Below are 23,525 nucleotides of genomic sequence, written 5' to 3' on the forward strand. Positions count from 1 at the left end.
TCGGCATGGGTCACGCAGGTCGGCCGGCATGGGTCGCGCAGGTTGGCAAAAATGGGTCCCCGGAAAAAAAGTTTGAAGAACACTGTTTTAGGGGGTATTTTGTGCGTCGACTCGCGCGGTTGTTTTAGAAATGTCAATATGTTAAATTGTGAAAATTACAAATGCTTCAATAAAATATTTTCTAAAAAAAAGTCTCGCACCACCATTGCTCAGGCTAATGTGCCATAAATCACTTTCTAGTGAGCCTATTTGCAGCAAGTGTGCGAAAGAAACAGACTGCGATGGAAGGAGCAGCAGAAAATGGGTGAAGGATGTTAGCCTGATCACTGGAAAAATGTGCACTGCTGTTGGGGGGGGGGGGGGGGGGGAAGAGAGAGAGAGAGAGAGAGAGAGAGAGAGAGAGAGAGAGAGAGAGAGAGAGAGAGAGAGAGAGAGAGAACACAAATCCAGTAAAATATATCACATCCCTGTTCACCTCATCCATCGTCTCTACCATTGCCACGCCTACTGATATTTTGTCAGGGTCTTCTTCTGTAGTAAGCACCAATGCAAAGTACACAAGTTTTCCAGCTTTGCCCTGCACCTTTAAGGATCATTACCCTCATTGTCCTCAGTAGGTCCTTTCCCACCTCTTACTATCCTTTTATTATATTGTATTCTTGAGTTTTTTGATTAATTTGTGGGATATGGGTGTTGCTGCCAAGGTAAGCATGCTTTCCACCATCCCTAATGCCCTTAGAAATGTGTTGGAACTTGCAGGTGGTGTTCCCACCCGCCTGCTGCCCTTGTCCTTTAGATGGTAGAGGTCAGGGTTTTGGAAATGCTGTCTAAGAAGTTTTGGCAAGCTGCTGCAGTGCACCTTGTATATAACGCATACTTTTGCCACCGTGCATCTGTGGTGGAGGAAGTGTATTCATAGTGGTGGATGGAATTCCGATCAAGACTGTGTCAAGTCTGTTGGGTGCTGTTGGTGTCACACTCATTTAGGCAAGTGGAGAGTGTTCCATCACACATCTGACTTGTGCCTTGTAGATGGTGGACAAGCTTTGGGGAGTCAGGTGGTGAGTTACTCACTGCAGAATTCCCAGCCTCTGATCTGCTTTTGGCACCAGAGTATTTATACGGCTGGTCCAGTTCAGTTTCTGGTCAACGATAACTCCAGGATGCTGATAGTGGGAGGATTCAATTATGGTAATATCACAGGGAAATGATTAAATTTTTTTGTTGAAGATGGTCATTGCCTGGTGCTAGTGTGGTACAAATTTTACATGCCACTTGTCAGCTCAAGCCTGAATGCTGTCATTTCTTGCTGCATATGGACACAGATAGTAGTTGCGAATGGTACTAAACACTGTGCAATAATCAGCAAACATCCCCACTCGGACCTTATGATGAAAGGAAGATCATTGATGAAGTAATTGAAGATGGCTGGGCCGAGGACATTGGGGAACACGTGCAGCAATGTACTCAGACCGAGGTGATTGGCCTCCAGCAATCACTACCATCTTCCTTTGAACTCCAATCCTCTTGCAATAAAAGCTAATATAGCTCGTGCCTTTCTAATTGCCTGCTGTATGAGCATGGTAGTTTTATTTCTTGTAGGAGTACATCCATATCTCTCTGAACAACACTTGCAAGTTTCACATTGGTCAGTGAAACAAATAGTCACAAAATAAGGGGTGACCATTTAGGACAAAGGAGGAGAAATTGCTTCATTCAAAGATTTATGAATCTTTGGAATTCTATACCCCAGAGGGTTGTGTATGCTCCATTATTGAATACATTCAAGGCAGGTGTAGGCAGATCTTTAGTGTCCCAGAAAATTAAAGGAAATGGGAGCAGGCAGTAAAATGGAACTGAAGCCCAGGATCAGCAACGATCGTAAATAATGGTAGAGAATGCTCGACAGGCCACATGGTCTACTCCTACTTCCCGTGTCCTTCCATCACTGGAATCATGGACTTCCGGCGGCAATATGTAGAACAGCAGTCGCATACGAGGTGGCTCCCGCCAGAGTACTTTGATTGACGCCCTTTTCGACTGGTTATTGGGAGGAAATTTGGATTGGAATTTGGTTAGTTTGGTGGGTTAAGAATCCCACATCAAAGGGCAGCACGGTGGCAGAGTGGTTAGCACTGCCGCCTCACAGCGTCGAGGACCCAGGTTTGATCCCAGTCTCGGATCACTGTCCGTGTTGCAATATCACATTCTCCCCTTGTCTGCATGGGTCTCATCCCCACAACTGGAAAAAAAAAGAATCCCACATCAACGGGAAGCACAATAAATACAGAACTAGATAGCAGAAAAATAAGTAAGCGATTGAAGGGGCGATGTCCTCTATTTGAGCGGTCTTGGCAAAACAGATGAAGTGGTAAAGGTGCAGGGCGGGGAGTTAAAAGAGGTGAAGGTGGCTCTTTCAGAGCAAAGTGGTCAGATCAACTCACTGGAAGTGGAGATGGCACGGGTAACCGGAGATGGCACGGGTAACCGGTGACAACAAGGCATTCAGGGCCACAGTGGACGATTTGGAAAATCGCTCCAGAAGACAGAACTTGAGGGTTGCCGGAACGTTTGGAGGTTCCGAATCTGCTGAGGTTTGTCACAGTTGTTTTGGAAGATGGTTGGGGAAGGGAGAAAAACCACGTCCCCCCCGCAGAATTGGATCAAGCTCACAGGTCGCTGAGGTAAAAACTCAATGCTGGAATGCGCCACATGTGATCATTGTGCGCTTTCACAATTTTCAAGAAGAAAGAGTTCTGCGATGGGCAAAAGATCATCAGGACTCCAGATGGGAGGGCCACATTGTGAAGATCTATCAAGATGTTGGAGTGGAGAGAAGGCAGCACCATGGCGCAGTGATTTTGGATCACGCTCCTCATTTTGTGTTTGGGGATAGGATGGGGCCCCGCTCACGCCCCCCGTGGAGGTTGGAGGTGCCACTGTTGGTGGATAATGGTTTCCTGTGCCATTGGGGAGGACATTGATTTTAATAGGAGTGAGGATATTTTGCCTTTCTGGTTGTGGGAGGCTCAGAAGGTGGTCATTCAGGGGAGATAATTTCTTATAGGGCACAAAGAGAAGAGTGAACAGGTGGAGAGGGAGAGGTTGGCGGATGCGATCCCTGAATGGATCGAAAATACTTGCTTACCCTGATGCCAGAGTTCCTGGAAAGCAGAAAGAAATAGCAGTTGTAATTTGGGCTATTTTTGACAGGCAGGGTGGTGCATCAGCTGCGATGCTCGCTTTTTATGAGCATGGGGAGAAGGCCAGTCGCCTGTTAGCACACCAGCTGAGGCAGCAGGTGGCCTCTTGGGAAATAGTGCAGGTGAATGACTCTAGTGGCAGGTTGGCCTCTGGCCCCAGGTAAGGCTTCCAAGTGGAAGATGGGTTGTCCATGTCGGAGTATTTGGAGGTTTTCTATACCGGTTGTAGAACGAGAGAAGGGATGAATTGTCCCTGCTGACCCCAGAGGTCATGAAATGCATGGGTAAGGAGCTGGACCCGGATGGTTTCCCGATTGAATTTTATAAGAAATTTGCGGGTCAGCTGGTCCCATTGCTGTTAGAGATGTTTAACGCCTCCATGTCTGGGGGATATTGCCAGCCACATTGGCATCAGGCATCGATTGCCTTGATTTTAATGAAGGATAAGGATCCTTGGTGGTGGCATTCGATGTCCTTGTACACGGATGGCTTGTTGTTATGTGACGGATCCTCTGTCCAGTGTAGAGAAGATAACAAAGCTAGTTAGGAGTTTTAGCTTCTTCTTGGCATATAAATTGAACTTGGACAAAAGCAAATTCAAGGCACAGGGCACGTACAAACTGCTTTGCCTTAGTCACAGGTCCATGAATCAAAATAGTAATTGCAAAAATAAAAGAAAGAGGAAAATAAGGGAATAGACAGGAACAGGAGCTGAGTGGCCCCGGCAGAACCCAAATGCTTTACGATGCATCTCCCAGGGAAGGGGGCCAATCCATGGAGATTGCCTTTTCACCTGGCCAAGTCCAGCTTTGGTTACCTGAGAATCCAGGTGGCCCATGATTGATTGTGGGTCTGGTATATGGGGGTCACATCTGACTTGAAGAAGTGGGAAACCTCCCTTGGCGGATATAGTCCAGTCAGTAAAGATGAATATTCTCCCACGGTTTCTACTTTTGCTTCAGCGTCTCCCAGCTTTCCTTCCCAAATCTTTCTTTGTGAAAATCAAAAAATTATATCTTTTATTTGGGCAGGCAAGACCCCATGAATTCGCTGGGTATTTTTGCAGAGGCAAAATCCGGGGGCCTAACGTTGCCCATTCTGTTATTTTATTATTTGGTAGCAAATATTGAAAAGGTGTAGGAATGTTTTACAGGTACGGAGTTCATATGGGGGCAGATGGAGAGGAGTGCCGGTGGAGTTACTAGCCCGAGGGCCTTGGTTACAGCTCCGCTTCAGTTTTCCCCTGCAAAGTGGACTTTAAGTCTGGTGGTGGTGGTCACTGAGAGTATGGAGACAGTTTCGAAACATTTCAAGCTGGGTGTCATAACGTTGTTCGCCCCAAACCTGTGAAAACCACCACTTTGTTCCAGCGGCCTCGGGGCTCCACCCAGTGCTTCATCGAAGTCAAGTATATCATAAGGGGTTCGGCTTGAGAAAGCAGCCTTTCATTTTGTATTTCAGTGAGCTGGCTCATTTCAGACGTTAGGGGAGAGAGGGTGCCAGGATTTGTTTTGGGTTTTGTCTTGGTTGTTTTTCTATGTGGATGTGAGGGGGTGGGGATTAAGTCCAGAATTGTACCTGTTGTGCAATATGGTTTTATGGTGTTATATTTGAAAAAGAAAATCACTGGGATCACTATCAGAACAGATTGAAGAGTTTCTCATACCACACTAAGCAGTAGGTTTTATCCACTGGGCCTGCTGTTTTTGTTCTTGAATTTGAACATTTCAAATCAGTTTACAGAAACAACTGCATTTGTGGATTCACCAAATGTTTATTGTTTTGGGCAATGTGATGTCACAGACATATTCCAGTGCTGCCCAAACCACTGGGTGGAAACAAGCGCACTCCAAACACCGTCAAGAGCATCAGGGATTTAGGAACGGGTCAACATATACGAGGCTCAAGAAGCAATTCATTACCTGCACAAAAGCCACAATCTTCCCATTAATGTTCTGAAATAAACAAAAATAAACTTACCATCAGCAATTTTCTCCCCTTCACTTTCCTGGTCTCCTTCATACCCGGTGCAGGATAAGTCTAAACTCCAATCTAGGAAATCCCCCAGGAGTGTATCCTCATGGTTAGATAATTCAACAATTGGAGTCGCCACAAAGTTGCCTCTATCTTCTCGAAAACTATCCTCTCTTCGTCTAAATAGAAGGGACAAAAGTTCTCAGGCTAATTGGTAATAAGATTCACCTGCATCAGATCCTTTATTCTAGAAGATTATTTCCAGGGCCACAGGGGACCAGTGCCTCACTACAGATTTAAACACCTAATGTAATCTGGCATTTTAGCATGATTGGAAATATGATCTGCTCCCAGTTGCTGCCCCAAATTGCACAAGTTGGTGCAGCACATTAAAAGGAGACACTGAAAATCATACACATGCCTCGTTCAATTTAAAACGACAAAAATAGCAAAATGACACTGCAATCACATTTTAAAATATTAAATGTATGCATACATCAGATTTTTAAAAAGGTAAAATACTGAAGTACATTAGTACCCTTTTGCCAAAAATTTAATCCATACATCAACAGCTAAAGACACTATAAATAGCTCTGACACCATCCCGGCTGTAATACTGAAAATGTGTGCTCCAGAACAAGCCACACTCCTAGTCACGCTGTTCCATTACAGTTAGAACATTGGTATCTATCTGACAATTTGAAAGTTGTCCAGGTACATTCTCTCAATAAAAAGTAGAACAAATCCATTCTGACCAATTACCAACCCATCAGTCCAATCACAATCATCAGCAAAGAGGTGGAAGGCTTTGTAAACAGGGTTATTAAGCAGCACTTACTCAGCAAGAATCTGCTCACTGATGATCAGTTTGGGTTCTGCCGGGGCCACTCAGCTCCTGTTCCTGTCTATTCCCTTATTTTCCTCTTTCTTTTATTTTTGCAATTACTATTTTGATTCATGGACCTGTGACTAAGGCAAAGCAGTTTGTACGTGCCCTGTGCCTTGAATTCGAGCAGACGATGGTAGCAGCCGGAGAGATCAGTGATGACTCGCTTTGAATGACTTGGCTGGCGGCCAATGAACTGGCTCGAAAAGCTATGTTTTAACCAGTAACCAGTGGTGATTGGTTCTGTTCTCACAGATGTTTTTCAGAGACAAGGCTAGGTTCCTAGTTTCACTATTGGTTCTGAAGTTTTGAAGGAGCTGCTCTAGTCTCTCTCTCTCTCTAATCAGATGTATTTTCTTTAAAATTCCAGTGCAAGAGCTCTTCTCTCTCCCCAGCAAGACTGGATGTCATTCTTTTGAGACTGCAAAGGATTGAAGTCAACCAATGGGTTAGAACTGGGTTTGATGTGAGACAAAGGCTCTCTAGGAAGAAACAGGCCCACGGGTGAACTTTTGAGTTGAGGGCCCAGTTTAATCAAATCTGCAGTGTCTCTCCAGAAGAAAGCCGACTGCTTGTCAGTACTGAATGAATGACTCTGCAAGATGACCATTACCACTGAAAACCAGAGGCATCGATCAACCAGCATGTTGGGAGGGAACAAAAACAGAATATACTGGACAATGTCAGCAGGTCTAACAACATTTGTGGAGAGAGGAGAGCTAAAGTTTCAAGTCTGGATGACTCTTTGTCAAAGATAGAGAGATCTAGAAATAGGGTCAGATTTATACTGTAGTGGGGGCATGGAGCGGAAGGGCTGGATAGGTGCCAGCACTAGCTGGAGATGACAAAGATGTCAAGGACAGAAAGTCAAAGGAACATAAATGGGGGTGATTAAGGCTTAGAAGGGTGACACATAAAGAGATTAGAATCGGCGAACAGCAGAACAAAAGGTGAGCAGCATGTTAAAGGGCAACTAGGAACAGTTGGCCCAAGTAGGGTGGGGGGGAAACAGATCAATGGAAGAAATGAAAATACATTGATAGAAATACAAACGGAGCGAAGGTGGAGGAGAGGTCACAGTCTGAAGTATGTTAAGTCCAGAAGGCTGTAAGGTGCCATTCCTCCAGTTTGTGCTGGGCTTCACTGGAACATTGCAGCAGGCCAAGGACAGACATGTGGACGTGACAGCAGGACAGCAAGTTGAAATGGCAAGCGAAAGGAAGGTCTGGATTCTGCTTGTGGATGGATCGGAAGAGTCTGCAAAACAGTCACCCAGTCTGCATTTAATCTCACCAATGTACAGTAGACCGCATTGGGAGCAGCAAATGCAATAGACCAGACTGAAGAAGGTGCATGTGAAGTGCTGCTTCCAATGCCAGTCCATTTTCTGTTTTTGTTTCAGATTCCAGCATCCAAAGTCATTTTCTTTAATCTTAGAGCTGGGAGGAAAGCCTGCTGCAAAGGACTCAGCATATGAAGCAAAGACCCTTCTCTTTTTGCCCGTAACCCTTTTATGTTTGTCTGGGTAGAGGGTGGGGTAGGTTAGCTTGTTATCCAGCTGAACATGCATATTTCATCTTTATTTCTGTTATAAATAAACAGCAATTGTGTTTTGACTTACAAACCTGGTGATTGTAATTATTGAACAGCCAAGGGCCAAAGATTTTGGGAATTTTCATACACATTATTGGTTAATTCACATGTTTTGGGACTCTGGAGCCTGTGAAGCTGGAATTGACTGCGCACTAGCCCACGGTGTCGTAACACCATTCTTGATTCCTCAAATACTGAAGTAGTCCATGCCCATCGGCAACAAGACCTGGACAACATTAAGGCTTGGACTGGTAAGTGGAAAGTAACATTCATGCCATACAAATGCTAAGCCATGACCATCTTTAACAAGAGAAAATCTAACCATCTTTCTTTTATATTTAATGCCATTACCATCAATATCATCCTGGGGAGTTGCCAATGACCAGAAACTGAACTAGCTATGCAAATAACAGAGCAGATCTTAGGTCGGGCATTCTGCAGTGAGTAACTCACCTCCCATCCACCATCTCAGGAGTGCATTGGACCCTTCTTCACCTGCTTGGTAAGCACAACTCCAACAACACCCAACAAACTCAACAAAGTCCAAAAGCAACTTGCTTGATTGGCACTCTAGCCACCACCTTACATATTCACTCCCTCCATCACTGATACACAGTATCAGAAATGTGCACCATGTGCAAGATGCACCGCAGTATCTACCCAAGGGTCATTTGGCAGCATCTTCCAAACCCACAACCTCTGCCACCGAGAACAAAGGCAGCAGACGCATGGAAACACCACTGCACATCAACCTGATTTGGAACAATACCACTGCACCTTCTTCTTTCTGATGATGTCTGTAACTGTTTATAAAGCCAAAAACTACCTCAATAAAATTGTTTATTAAAAATAAAAATACCACTGCACCTTCTGTAATGTTCCAGCATATTATGCACTTTCAGTCAATACTTTAAAAATTTTGGACAGAAACAACAAGACTATTAAAATGGCTGTGGCAAATCATGTGACTGTTGGTCTTTTGAACTCCTGACACTGTAGACTCTCAAGCAAATATTCAATAAAATATAAACTTTTGCAGCCATCTTTTAAGGTGGATCATCAACAAAGGAACTTTAGAATTCCAGCTGGCCCATCTCTTTCACAGTGGAAATAAGGAAAGTATCAAAATACACCGTGTGTAAGATGTAGGTAAATGGATCACACCAACTTATTGTTATTTTAATGATTTCCCCGCATCCAAACCAGGCTATGTGATTTTCATGGTGTCAATCGACAACAGAGGATGACTGGAATCAACAGACACATCATCCTTTGCTTGGAAAGGCAGCAGGGGCAGCACGGTGGCGCAGTGATTAGCATTTCTGCCTCACAGTGCCGAGGTCCCAGGTTCGATCCCTGCTCTGGGTCACCGTCTGTGTGGAGTTTGCACATTCTCCCAGTGTCTGTGTGAGTTTCACCCCCACAACCCAAAGATCTGCAGGGTAGGTGGACTGGCCATGCCAAATTGCCCCTTAATTGAAAAAAAAAATGAATTGGGTACTCTAAATTTAAATCTGCCTGCAGACAGAGAATGCCTCCGAAAGCCATTAAACCATCAGCCTTTGAAAGTGGAAAATGCGCCTTTATCCATGCTAATCTTGGTTTGTGAGAGACATGTGAAATATTGCATTTTAAAAAGTCCTGGATAAATGTGAGGTGATAAATAGCCTTCATTTCAAAATTCTCAAAAAGCTTGCTTTTGGAATTATTTAATTGGGACATTCACGCTGAGGCAAAGAAAAACACACACCTTTTACCTACCAACATACTGATCATGGGCAGTAAAAAAACAAATTCTACCCATGACACTTTACTGGATTAAAACTCTGGAACTGGATGGATTGCAGTCCACTACTACTTTCAAAGGTAATCAGGGATGAACAAAGTCTTTCCAGCCAATGCTCACCTTACATACAAAGAGGGGGAAAAAAAGAAAATTACTAATCTCCCCAAATCAGTTTTGAATCGGTGTAGCAATGTTCTTCAATGACCCTACTCCTGCATGTTGTCAGAAGAGATAGAAACTCATCCCGTTGCAGAATCAGGATTCAAACTTACACCCTATCCACCTTCTGCTCAAAAGGGTAGAGCCTTGTACACGACTGCTATCAGCCAACCACATGCAAACACCTATCTCAAACCATGTAGGAACACACAATAGCTCCATCTTTACATGTAGTGTTAAAAATAGTAAACCAGGATTTGCTCAAATATCCACGTAGGTCGTACTCCTAGGAATTTCCCAAATAGCTTACTTAATTTCTTAAAGAATGTCAACAGTTTTGCAGCCACAACTTGAATCAAAAAGCATCTCATTTCAATCCAGTTCTCCGATTAATCAGGTTCCCCAAAGAAAACCCACTGAATAGTCAAAAGTTGACAGGAATAGTAGGCTGTGGTGTTACGGGTTTGGAACTCTGGAAGATTATGGAAATCAAGACAGACAGGACAAACTGCAGTCCTAATTCGAATTCATTGTATTTCAAAGCAGAGGAGCAGTCATATCCATGAAATTAGAGCTAGGAATATTCCGGTCATGCAAGGTATTTTGCATTGAATATTTCTTTAGCAGCAAGGAACATAATTGGAAGGTAAAAGATATATTAAAAATGACCAAATGCATGTTCTCCTACCTATATTGGGAAAGATGGAAGCCATCTGGGACAAATGCGCAAGAGGTCAGAAACATAAGAGGGATTGTAGTATTATAGGTGGTTAGATAGGGTGGGGTCATGCCGTGAAAGAAGTATGTAAACATGGAGGATTTTAAATTTAAGGTGTTGGGAACCAACACATTAGCAAGGACGGGATTCAACAGGATAATTTTGATAAATTTTGGATGAGCTGAAGTTAACAGAGAGGGAAGGTTTACAGATTTCCCCAAGAAAGCTTAGTCACCTCCAGACTTGTTCGAAAGACATGGGGCTCGATTCTCCATTCCTGAGTCTAAGTGCTGATGCCAACGGAGGATCCTTGGAGTTCCACGTCAGAAAAATCAGTTCCACATCCATTCCGCTATCGGCGAGGTGCTAACATCGGCGAGGTGCTAACATCGGCGAGGCGCTAACACCGGCGCCGCGTGGGACACTCGCAGAACACACGGAAAAAGGTGTGGGAATTGCTGGGTCTGTGATGGACACGCGCAGGGCTGACAAGCCGCTGCCGCGTGTAGACTATACATCCCCTACACACACCGCGCCGTCGGGAACTCGGCCCATCGGAGGAGGAGCATCGTGGGTGGGCCTGCTAATGAGATATGAACGTGGTTACAACTACGTGCGCATGCATCGCAATGACTCCGTTTTTGAGGGGACAGAGCATCTCGATTCGTGGTCAAACCTGCTCCTGCCACAATTTTGGCATTGGGAGCAATTCTCTGCTTGATCGCCGATCTGTATTTTGGCGTTGGCCAACGGTGAATCCCGCCCATGACTACTGGTTTCAGCAGCCGATAGTTAGGTGGTATGAAGGTTATTGACAATAGAGAAGTGAAAGAAGTCCTTATAACCACAACATTAGGTCTGTGAGGTTGCAGAAATTCCAATTCAAAGATGGCAGGTTTGGAGAGGGATGGAACCAGTGATGAAAGTGGCTTCAGTTTTCCTAAGTAAGGAGGGAGGACAACTTAAATTAAATGGCATTTTATCACTCTAGGACACTCCAAAGCAATGAAGCACTATTTAAGTGCAGACACCAGTCAAATGCAAGAAACAGAGCAGCCTATTTACATACACAAGGACAAAACTGTTTGGACCAGTATTCTTATTTCCCCATTGTACTGTTTTTTCTTCTGAGAGCTGATCAGATCATAGAATTTACAGTGCAGAAGGAGGCCATTCGGCCCATGGAGACTGCACCGGCCCTTGGAAAGAGCATCCTACTTAAGTCTACCAATAATGGAGACACAAGGCAGAACGCACATGAGGAATAGGGAGCAGTCTCTGGACTCTGAAAGTAACTGCAAGGGAAAAGAATGCTGGAAATGGTCTGACTAAAAGAGGTAGATGCAAGACATCAAATTACAGTGACTAAAATTGGTTTGCAGTTTAATGAGAATCTCCCATGAAAATTAATCAGAACATTTAAACCATGTAAAATTTAAGCTGGAATGCTCACATCTTGATAAATTTACTCTAGTTTGTTGAAGTATCCATCCCTTCCACCCACCAATTTTCTGTCAACTGTATGGACTACAAACTCCACATTTGTGCTTGCAGACATTTTAGATTTTAAAAGTCACTGAACTTTTACAAACCTGTAAGCGTCCCCTGTTATGCACTGTACATGCTAGATCACAGTAAGAAGTCTTACAACATCAGGTTAAAGTCCAACAGATTTGTTTCAAATCACTGGCTTTCGGAACGCAGTTTCTTCCTCAGATTCACCTGAGGGAGGATCTGTGCTTCGAAAGCTAGTGATTCAAAACGAATCTGTTGGACTTTAACCTGATGTTGTAAGACTTCTTACTGTGCCCACCCCAGTCCATCACCAAATCTAATTTTACTATCCAAATCATGCTAGATCACTGCATGGCTACACATCTTAGAGGGAACACTGCCCCACTTGAGTGGAAATCTTTTGTTTAGGTTTCCAAGTGGATTCATTTCTTACCGTTTTGTTTTGTTGCCTGAAGGAGACGTCAAAAAAGTCTGAATCTCGGGATTATTATGATCAGAAAGTAGTGAAGATTCCTTTTCTTCTTTTATTCCTAGCAGACTACAGAGCTCACTGTAATCCATCACCTAGCATCCATCACAAATGTTGGGTTAATAGAAAAGCAAAACAGCCATATTTTTACTTCATCATAGCCTGAATTCAATTATCAGTTTACTATTAAATGCATTCAGCAGAACATCTAAATGTTTCCTGTCCCACAAGAAGAAAAGCACTGTTTAAGTGAGTGCTGGGAATTGAAGTGAGTCAAGTGGGGAAACAGCTCATGAAATTATACAGTTTAGTTAGAAAAGAATAGATTAGTTTAAAATAAAAATCCTTCACTGGAGGCTAATTTCAGCAAATTTAGGCATGATCTGGTCCAGGTAAATTGGTGTTAGTTTGGGAATTTGAAATGTAATGAAGCAACGGTAGCTTTTAAAGACAACATAATTTGGTACAATCCCACAAAGAGAAATGAGAGGGCAACCATAGCCAGAGCTCCCTGGATGACAATAGAATTAGAATGCAGGACAAAGTGGAAAAATGGGATTTGACAGACATCAGCTTGAAAACGCCAAGTCTGAAAATAAAAAGCAGAGAAGTTAAAAAAAGGAAATCAGGAGGAGCAAGAGACAATGAGAACTATGGTTGGTCACCATAAAAAGGGAATCCGAAAGGTCTTCAGTTGTCAGGAGCAGTGGAGCTGATTCAGAACTAAAAAGCAGAGTTGAGGTTCTAAATGAGTACCAGCATTTACAAAGGAAGGGAACTTTACCAAAGCTACAATAACTAAGGAAGCTGTTAGGATACTGGATAAGATAGAATAAAAAGGAAGTGCTAAGACGGTTGGCAGTACGTAAAGTCTATATATCTCCCTGTCGCGCTGAGGTCCATTTTAGATTCCTGCCGACAGGAGGATGCAAATTGAAGAGGTGCTGACTGCAATCTTCAAATTCTTAGATATTGCACTGGTGCACTGCAAAGTTAAAATCTTGTTCAAAAAAAAAAGGAGAGAAGAATAAGTATGCCAATTAAAGGTCAGTTTAATTTTAATGCTCAATGAGTGGTTAGAATTTGGAATGCAGAGTCTGATAAGTGAAAAGGTGAAAGAAAAAGAAAAGAAGTTCAGCAGTAAATTTCAAAATGCAATTGGATAAATGCTTGGAGATTATTTTGAAATATGGGGCAAGAACCAGGGAGTGATTCCACTTTCAAAGTCAGAGCAGAACTGATGAGCCAGATGACCTTCTGTCCTGTACTATGCAATGACTGGAAATCAAAAATAAGCAGCGAGAGACTTGCATTTCTATAGCATTCATTTGCATTTCCATAGCATGCATTTAAAATATAAATAATTTGAAACATAATGACTGTTAGAGGTAAGCGTGGGAATCATTGTACATATAGAAACGGTCCAATGAGCCGAATGACTAGTTAATCTACTTTTGGTGATGTTAGTCATCAATGCACCCTGAACCATGATAAAGGAAAAACTTCCAACATGCCACCTGAACCATTGGAACAGGCAGACAGGGCATTTGTTTAACATCTCAACATTAGGGCAAGACCTTTGATGATGTAGTTCTCCCTTTAGCACTAAACAGATATGCCAGCCCAGTTGAAAACTGCTCAATTCTACGGTTGAAGGCTTTGCTATCCTTATCGACACGCAAATCTTTTACTCCAATTTAAGGTCTCTTTGTTCTCCCATTAAGGTTCAAGACCTGTTCTTCCTCCACGAAGGACAACTATTAACAAACACCATCAATCTCAGCATGAATAATGTCCTACATATTGAAGTTGGAGGTCATGCTGTGTTAATTGCTCCAAAAGTTAATTTATTTAACTTCATTCAGCAGAAAAGGATAGAAACTAATATTTATGTAGGCAAGTGCCCTATTACACTTCCCTAGTCCATTAAGACAATAATTTAAATTACTCCTTTAATACATTTATCAATACTAGGGAGAGATTAAAAACTAATGCCCACCAACTCAAATCTCAACATCCTCCCCATCACATACATACCGAAAGCTTTTAAATCTACGGCCATGACTGGATTCAAAATGTCAGAATGACTGCATTGAAATCAACTCAGAAGGCGATAAACTACAAATTAACCGGGAAATTAAAAATAGACCAAGATATTCCATTTTGCATGTAATTTGGCATCTCAAATTGTGCATCATTCTTTTTACTGGCAATCCAAAATTAGAGCAATAATTGCTTGCCTGGTCTACAGCTAAGTAACAATTCCATGGCTGGCAATGGATCACATTATAGGAATATTTAAAACATCACGGCAGTTTTACAGCAAGGACAACACACCTTTTCCTTGCTAATTTGCTGATAACGTTCATCCTCAAATCGTTGCTTTACAGCAGTAAGAGACACGTGCCTGTAATCCCTGGGCGCTTCATTATGGAAGCTAGTAGAAAGTTTTAGAATAAATCAAAATGCAAAGATTTGATTTCCAACATACAGTTCTACCCTCTTGACAAATAATTAAATTAAAATGAGAGAAATTAACAGCTCACAAAAGTATACCACTATATGCCAAAGAAATTTGAAAATTCAAGGTTTTCATACAAGTTAAAGTATAGATCTTGCATACAGCATTAGCCATGGGGTAGCAGGAATGAGAAATTGTGAAACAAACAAAGGTTAGCAATAAATCCATTTTCAATTGCTATGTTGAGGTTCTTAAAAGCATGTAACATGCAGATATATATATATATATTGCAGAGGCACATGAAAGTTTTCCTTTAGATTAAAATAAATATTGCAATATAAAGCAATGCAGCACAAATAGTGTTTGGATATTAATGAGACAAAAATTAACATTTCATGAATTCTATGCAAACATTTAACTCTTGTGCCCCTGTACCAGCAGTAAAATCATGTTTATGCAACAAAATGGTTCAGAATAAGACTGATATAAAATACAGGGTACTGAAATTAACAGAGGAGCAAAGAGAGAATTGAGAATCTATGTGTACACAATTAGGCAACTCCACACCACTGCATACACCATTTACATCCTACACAGACAATTAGTTGGATATTATTTGGTAGTTCTCACCATTTTTTATGTAGATCTGCTACACATGGAATCAGATTTTCTAATGCAAAACCAGTAGACTCTGTTAGCTGACTTGACCATGGGAGGACTAGAAAAGAAAGAGGAAAAAAGGATTTAAAATTCCAATTACAGAAATGGCAGGTTCCGCACTTTCAATTAGATTTGTTGTGGAACACTACAGTTTAAGATTTGATTTAACTGGACATTGGAAACACGAGACCATTCTCCCTTCCCATACAAGTATTGCATATTATGCACAATTGCGTTTTTTAGAGATTAGAAAAAGTACAATAAACATGGATGAAGATTGTTCGTAGTCTTCATTATTCTTAAAATTATACTATCCTTCACGGCAAATGCAATTAACTTAATTTGGACAGTTTGATCCAGGAGAAAAACTTAATGTTAGCACACGTAAAAAATTGGAGATTGACACTGACGTTGTCAAACGTGGTTCTCTTCATCCTTGTCCTAAAAATAGCCATATTGCTCAATAGTGTTTGTTCGTTCTGCCCTGAAGCTAAACTAAAATTAATTAGTCAAAAACCAAGTCTATTTTGCAAGGCTGGATTGTGTTAGACCAAGAGGTTCACAATATAATCAGCTGTCATTTGGCTCAAGTCTTTGCTTAAGCAATCTACAATGAATTGCAATACCCTGTACTACCTGCCTTTGCTTCAAATATTTATCCAATTTCTTTCGAAGCCGAATTCCCTTTATTGCAAAGAGATTGGAGTTTAAAATAGGGAGGTTCTGTTGCATTTGCACAGGGTATTGGTGAAGCCTCATCTGTAATACTGCATAGTTTTGGTCCCGTACCTAAAAAACGATAGAGTAAAATTGGAGGCAGTCCAAAGGAGATTCACCAGGTGAATTCCTGGGATGAAGGTCATCCCATCAAGAGAGGCTAAATAGTCTGGGCCTGTATTCCTTGGAGTTTAGAAGAGTGACCTCATTGAAAAATATAAGATCCTGAGGGGGCTTGACAGGGTAGATAGTGAGATGTTTTCGCTAGTGGGAAAGTCTCAAACAAGGGGACAAAGTTACAAGATGAAGGGCCGGACATTTAAAACGAAGGTGCGTAGAAATTTCTTCTTAAAGAGGGCGCTGAATCTCTGGAATTCTCTGCCCCGGAGGGTGGTGAAGGTGGATAAATATTTGATAGATTGAGGAATAGGAGGGCTATGGGAAATGGTACAGAAAAGGAGTTGAGGCCAGCATAGGTCAGCCATGATCATTTTAAATGGCGGGGTAGGCTTGAAGGGCCTGGTGGCCTACTCCTGCTTCTATTTCTTGTGTTCTTGCATGACATATGATTTTGTAAAGTGGAAACCAGGTCAAATACAATAGGTTGATAGGGGAAGAGGGGAAAATAAGACTGGCAAAAGAAGAATGAGAACAGAATCGCAAGCAACATAAAAAGGAACCCAAGAATATTTTACCAGAACGCAAATAGTAAGCAGTTAGTAAGAGATGGAGTGGATCCTTTTAGGGACAAGAGGATGATAGCATGTTTGAAGTGCTGGGCAAGGCTAGATAATTAATGAAAACTGACAAAACATGAGCAGTAGGAGTGATAGTAGCAGTAATGGAGGGGGTGAAAATTGAAAGGCAATAGATACTGGAAAGGCTGGCTATGCTTAGAATGACTAAGTCGCCTGGCATACACTCCAGATTGCTAAAGGAAGTGGCATTTGATGTAGTCGAAGGGCTTACCATAATCTTCCAAAATTCCCATAATGGGAAAAATGCCAGAGGATTAGAAATTGGCAAATGTAACATCCGTTCAAGAAAGGCTGTAAAGGCATCCCTAGTCACACTGTACTGGACCTGGTACTGGGGAATGAGCCCGGCCAGGTGGTAGAAGTTTCAGTAGGGGAGCATTTCGGGAACAGTGACCACAATTCAGAACCTAGATTGGGGGCGGGTGTTCGAGGGTAAATCAACATCTGACATATGGGAGGCTTTCAAATGTCAGTTGAAAGGAATTCAGGACCGGCATGTTCCCACGCAGAAGGATGATTACGGCAAATTTCGGGAACCGTGGATAACGAGAGATATTGTAGGCCTCATCAAAAAGAAAAAGGAGGCATTTGTCAGGGCTAGAAGGCCAAAGAGAAGGAATTGGAGGATGTTGAGTCTGGAGAAGGGTGTGTAGATAGCCTGGGGCACATTGAGATCCAAAAAGACGAGGTATTGGGCTTCTTGAAAAATATTAAGGTAGATAAGTCCCCAGGGCCTGATGGGATCTACCCCAGAATACTGAAGGAGGCTAGAGAGGAAATTGCTGAGGCCTTGACAGTAATCTTTGGATCCTCACAGTCTACAGGAGATGTCCCAGAGGACTGGAGAATAGCCAATGTTGTTCCTTTGTTTAAGAAGGGTAGCAAGGATAATCCAGGGAACTACAGGCCGGTGAGCCTTATGTCAGTGGTAGGGAAATTACTGGAGAGAATTCTTTAAGACAGGATCTACTCCCATTTGGAAGCAAATGGACGTATTAGTGAGAGGCAGCATGGTTTTGTGAAGGGGAGGTCGTGTCTCTCACTAACTTGATAGAGTTTTTCGAAGAGGTCACAAAGATGATTGATGCAGGTAGGGCAGTGGATGTTGTCTGTATGGACTTCAGTAAGGCCTTTGACAAGGTCCGTCATGGTAGACTGGTACAAAAGGTGAAGTCACACGGGGTCAGGGGTGAGCTGGCAAGGTGGATACAGAACTGGCTAGGTCATAGAAGGCAGAGAGTAGCAATGGAAGGGTGCTTTTCTAATTGGAGAGCTGTGACTAGTGGTGCTCCGCAGGGATCAGTGCTGGGACCTTTGCTGTTTGTAGTATTTATAAATGATTTGGAAGAAAATGTAACTGTTCTGATTAGTAAGTTTCCAGACGACACAAAGGTTGGTGGAATTGCGGTAGCGATGAGGACTGTCAGAGGATACAGCAGGATTTAGATCGTTTAGAGACTTGGGTGGAGAGATGGCAGATGAAGTTTAATCCGGACAAATGTGAGGTAATGCATTTTGGAAGGTCTAATGCAGGTAGGGAATATACAGTGAATGGTAGAACCCTCAAGAGTATTGAAAGTCAAAGAGATCTAGGTGTATAGGTCCACAGGTCACTGAAAGGGGCAACACAGGTGGAGAAGATAGTCAAGAAGGCATACGGCATGCTTGTGTTCATTGGCCGGGGCACTGAGTATAAGAATTGGCAAGTCATGTTGCAGCTGTATAGAACCTTAGTTAGGCCACACTTGGAGTATAGTGCTCAATTCTGGTCGCTGCACTACCAGAAGTATGTGGAGGCTTTAGAGAGGGTGCAGAAGAGATTTACCAGGATGTAGCTATGAGGAGCGGTTGAATAAACTCGGTTTGTTCTCACTGGAACGACGGAGGTTGAGGGGCGACCTGATAGAGGTCTACATAATTCTGAGGGGTATAGACAGAGTGGATAGTCAGAGGCTTTTTCCCAGGGTAGAGGGGTCAATGGTTTAAGGTGCAAGAGGCAAGGTTTAGAGGAGATGTACGATGCAAGTTTTTTTACACTGAGCGTAGTGGGTGCCTGGAACTCGCTGCCGGAGGTGGTGGTGGAAGCAGGGATGACAGTTACATTTAAGGGGCATCTTGACAAATACATGAACAGGATGGGAATAGAGGGATATGGACCCAGGAAGTGTAGAAAATTTTAGTTTAGTCAGGCAGCATGGTCGGCACGGGCTTGGAGGGCCGAAGGCCCGTTCCTGTGCTGTACTTTTCTTTGTTCACACAGGTCAGTCAGTGCATACGTACATACCAATTATGAGTAGGCCGCACAGCCCCTTGAGCTTGCTCCACCATTCAATGAGATCATGGCTGGTCTGATTTTAACCTCAACCCCACATTGCCGCCTATCCTGTTAACGTTTCACTCCCTTGTTAATCAAGAATCTATCAAGCTCTGCCTTTAAAATATTCAAAAATCTGCTTCTACTGCCTTTTGAGTAAAGAGTTCCAGACACACGACTCTGAGAAAAGAATTCTCCTCATCTCCATCTTAAATTGTTTTTAAAACAGTGACTCCGAGTTGTAAATTCTTTGACAAGAGGAAACATCCCCACCACATCCATCCTGTCAAAGGTTTCGATCAGGTTGCCGCTTACTCTTCTAAACTCCAGTGGATACAAACCTAACCTCTCCAACCTTTCCTCACAAGTCAACCCATTTATTCCTGGTATTAGTCTAGTAAATGTTTACTGAACTGCTTCGAACACATTTACATATTTCCTAAAATAAGTAGACCAGTACGGCACAGAATTCTCTGGGTGCGATTTCACCAATGTCTTGGACAAGTGAAGCGTAATCTCTCTACTTTTAAATTCAATTTCCCTAACAATAACTGATAACATTCTATTAGCTTTCCCAACTACTTGCTGTATCTGTATATTAGCCTTTTGTGATTCATGCACGAGGGTTTTTCAAAGTCAGGGCCGTGGCCCATTGGCAGGTGTCAAGAGGGTCGTGGAGCTTTCGGTCCCACTGTTCCCGCGGTGGTCCCGATCGCAGGAGGAGTGCAGACCATCCGCTACCAGCTTTTACATGGAGAATTGCAACCACTGCCATCTTTTAAATGGAGATGCAGATTAGGCTGCGTGGAGTCTTCCAGCCAGAGGCAGCAGCAGAGTAGGTCACGTATCCTGCATGTAGAATTGACGGGAAACGCTATCCAGGGATGCGCTTTTGATGCCAAAACAGGGAGCAGAGTTGCTTTGGTTTTTTAGCTGCTGGCAAGCAAGGCAAGTGAACAGTGAAGACCAATTTAAAGGAAGACTGCCAGAGACTCGAATAGACAGTTTAACTATTGATTGGAGAGGATCTCAACAGAATCTGCTGGAGAGAGGTGCTCAGAGTCTCCAGGGGAGGACAGAGCAGTGGTAGCATTAGAGCTCCAGGGCCTCTGGTTAACAGCCCTGAAAAAATGAACTTAACTCGGAACAAAGGAGTATAAATACGATTTATTGAGGCATGCTTTTGCCAATTGTAACAATGCAAATAAGGAGGCAAAACCCATGTGTGTTATATGCAGGAAAGTACTAGAAGTTTCAGAATTTGAAAGATAAGTGGTGTGTGAAAAATTCCTTTTCAGCTTGAGACCCCAGAGTCAGCTATTAACTTAGAGCGGACTCCAAATTAAAAGACTGTGCTGCTGCAGCTTACCATAATGTTATACCACATTAAAAATGCACCAAAAGCCCACGGTGCTGTCAGCATTCTAGTGTAGCATCTCCCAGGAGTGCCCAGTGCCGAGTGAAACACGCACGTCACTGCTATTGCCCTTCACAACGACGTACACATGAAGGGTTGGATTTTCCATTTTCATAAAGGTGAAGACAGCACAAAGAAACGGTCTGAATTCTGCACATGGTATGCACATTGCCCTCTGTTCCTTTGAACCGGATTCAAGTGAGATCATAAGGTCAAAGCAGGCTTACTTTCACATTAAAAGTGAAGCAAACATGGTGCGTATCGTAAAGGTCGATCAGCGTGTGTCGCAAAGGTTGATGGGTCCCGGGGGGAAAAGTTCAAGAAATACTACACAAGGACACCCAGAAACCTCTGGATCTCAGAGCTCCGCAATCTCTCACCCATTTCAATAAGCTTATTTATTCTTCCTGCCAGAATGGATAATTTCACACAGGACGGCACGATAACACAGTGGTTAGCTTTGTTGCTTCATAGCGCCAGGGACCCTGGTTCGATTCCTGACTTGGGTCACAGCGCGGAGTCTGCGCGGGTTTCTTCCGGGTGCTCCGGGTCCTCCCACGAGTCCCGAAAGAAGTGCTTGTTAGGTGAATCGGACACTCTGCATTCACCCGCAGTGTACCCAACAGGCGGCGGAGTGTGGTGACTAGGGGCTTTTCACAGTAACTTCACTGCAGTGTTAATGCAAGCCTCCTTGTGACACTAATAAAAATTATATTATTATTTGCCCGCATTATATTCCATTTGCCAGATTTTTGTCCACTCGCTTAACCTATGTCTCTTTGTAGCCTCCTTATGTCCTTTTCATAGTCAACTTTCCTACTTATCTTTATGTCGTCAGCAAATTTAGCAACCATACCTTCAGTCCCTTCATCCAAGTAATTTATATAAAATATGAAAAGTTGAGGCCCCAGCACTGATACCTGTGGCACACCACTCATTACTTCCTGCCAACCAGGAAAAAACCTATTTATGCAAACATTTTGTTTCCTGTGAGCTAGCCAATCTTCTGTCCATGCCAATCTGAAACACCCTAACCATGAGCTTTTATTTTCAACAATAACATTTGATGTGGTACCTTATCAGAATGCTTGCTGGAAATCCAAGTATAGCACACCCACCCGTTCCCCTTAATCCACAGAATTGGATTCCCACAAGGAATTGTGGCTCCTTCAAAGAACTCCAATAAAAGTGGTTGAACATGATTTCCCTTTCATAAAACCATGCTGACTGTGATTGATGCCTTGAACTTTTCCAAGTACCCTGCTATAACATCTTTAATAATAATAGTAATAATAATCTTTATTATTGTCACAAGTAGGCTTACATTAACACTGCAATGAAGTTACTGTGAAAATCCCCATGTTGCCACACTCCGGCACCTGTTCGGATACACAGAGGGAGAATTCAGAATGTCAAATTCACCTAACGAGCACATCTTTCGGGACTTCTGGGAGGAAACTAGAGCACCCGGAGAAAACCCAGCCAAACACGGGGAGAACGTGCAGACTCCGCACAGACAGTGACCCAAGCCAGGAATCAAACCTGGGACCTTGGCACTGTGAAGCAACCGTGCTAACCACTGTGCTGCCCAATGACAGATGCTAAGCTAACTGGCCTGTAGTTTCATGTTTTATCTCCCTCCTTTTTTGATTAAAGGAGTTACAGTTGCTATCTTCCAATCTAATGGAACCTTCCCCGAATCTAGGGAATTTTAGAAAATTTAAATCAATGCATCAATCATCTCATTAGCCATTTCTTCCAAGACCTTAGGATGAAGTCCACCCAGACCCAGGGATTTCTGCAGACCTAACAATTTGCTCGATACCAGTTCCCTGGTGATTGTCATTTTCCTGAATTTGCCCCCCCCCTTCCATTTCCGGATTTACAGCTATTTCTGCGATGTTACTTATGTCCTCTATATTGAAGACCGATGCAAATTCTGTTCAATTCATCTGCTATAGCCCTACTTTCCATCATCAATTTCTCATATTCACTTTCTATAGGACCAATGCTCACTTGGTTAACTCTTCTTATTTAAATATCAATAAAAACTTCATATCAATAAAAACGCTTACGATTTATCTTTATTACTAGTTAGCTTTTTCTCGTACTCTTTCCCCTCCTTATTAATCTTTGTCATTATTTGGTTCGTGTTTCAGAAACAGTAATCAAGGGGGAAAAAAAATCAACATGCATTTGAGAGAAGTTTGTGTTAACTAAGGATAACAGATTTGAAGCCAGATTGTGCTCGACTAATCTAATTGAATTTTTTGATGAAGTAACAGAGAAGATCGATGAAAGGAATGCAATGGGTGTTCTTATATGGATTTTAAGAAATTTGACAGATCATCATAAAAAGGACGAATAACAAAATTGTGACAAAGAATAGGGAGATCAGTATCAAGTGGATTAAAAAATGATAAACGGTTGTGGTAAATGCTTGTTTTTCACTGGAAGATGGTAGACTGTGGTGTTTCCCTAAGGGTCAGGGCTAGGACCACTGCTTTTTGATGCGTTCTAATATCCATGTCATTTATAGAGTTAAAATTCAAAATATACTGATACAAAACCCGAAGCATTGTAAACAGCAAGGACAAAACTAATCAACTACCACAGGACGTAGGATAGCAGAAGGGGCAGACATGTGGAATTTAATTCAGAGAAGTGAGGTGATGGAATTTGGCAAAAGTAATCAGGAAAAGCAATACAGGCTTAACGGCACAGCTCCAAACTGTGCAGGACAGTGGGAACTGGTGGTGCCTGTACATTGATCTTTGAAAATGGCAGGACTATTGAGCTAATATTAGCAAAGCATATGGGACCTGGAGCTTCAAAAATAGCGATATTGAATACAAAAGCAGGGAAGTTATGCTGATCCTTTATAAAGCTTGAGTA

General features: G+C 42.6%; 1 protein-coding gene across 2 annotated transcripts in view; it reads right to left on the minus strand.

Annotated features, from left to right (window-relative positions):
* Positions 1 to 23,525, minus strand: part of ccnf (cyclin F) — an 81,190-nt gene that overhangs the window by 14,020 nt on the left and 43,645 nt on the right. For both annotated transcript variants that reach the window (XM_038820152.1, XM_038820151.1), the window contains exons 13-16: positions 15,395 to 15,482; positions 14,641 to 14,740; positions 12,268 to 12,398; positions 5,184 to 5,356 (exon numbers count right to left, since the gene is read on the minus strand). In XM_038820152.1, the coding sequence (XP_038676080.1) occupies positions 5,184 to 5,356; positions 12,268 to 12,398; positions 14,641 to 14,740; positions 15,395 to 15,482 (492 nt within the window). The remainder of the gene's footprint in view (positions 1 to 5,183; positions 5,357 to 12,267; positions 12,399 to 14,640; positions 14,741 to 15,394; positions 15,483 to 23,525) is intronic.

This window comes from Scyliorhinus canicula, chromosome 15, assembly GCF_902713615.1.
Source record: "Scyliorhinus canicula chromosome 15, sScyCan1.1, whole genome shotgun sequence".
NCBI lineage: Eukaryota > Metazoa > Chordata > Chondrichthyes > Carcharhiniformes > Scyliorhinidae > Scyliorhinus > Scyliorhinus canicula.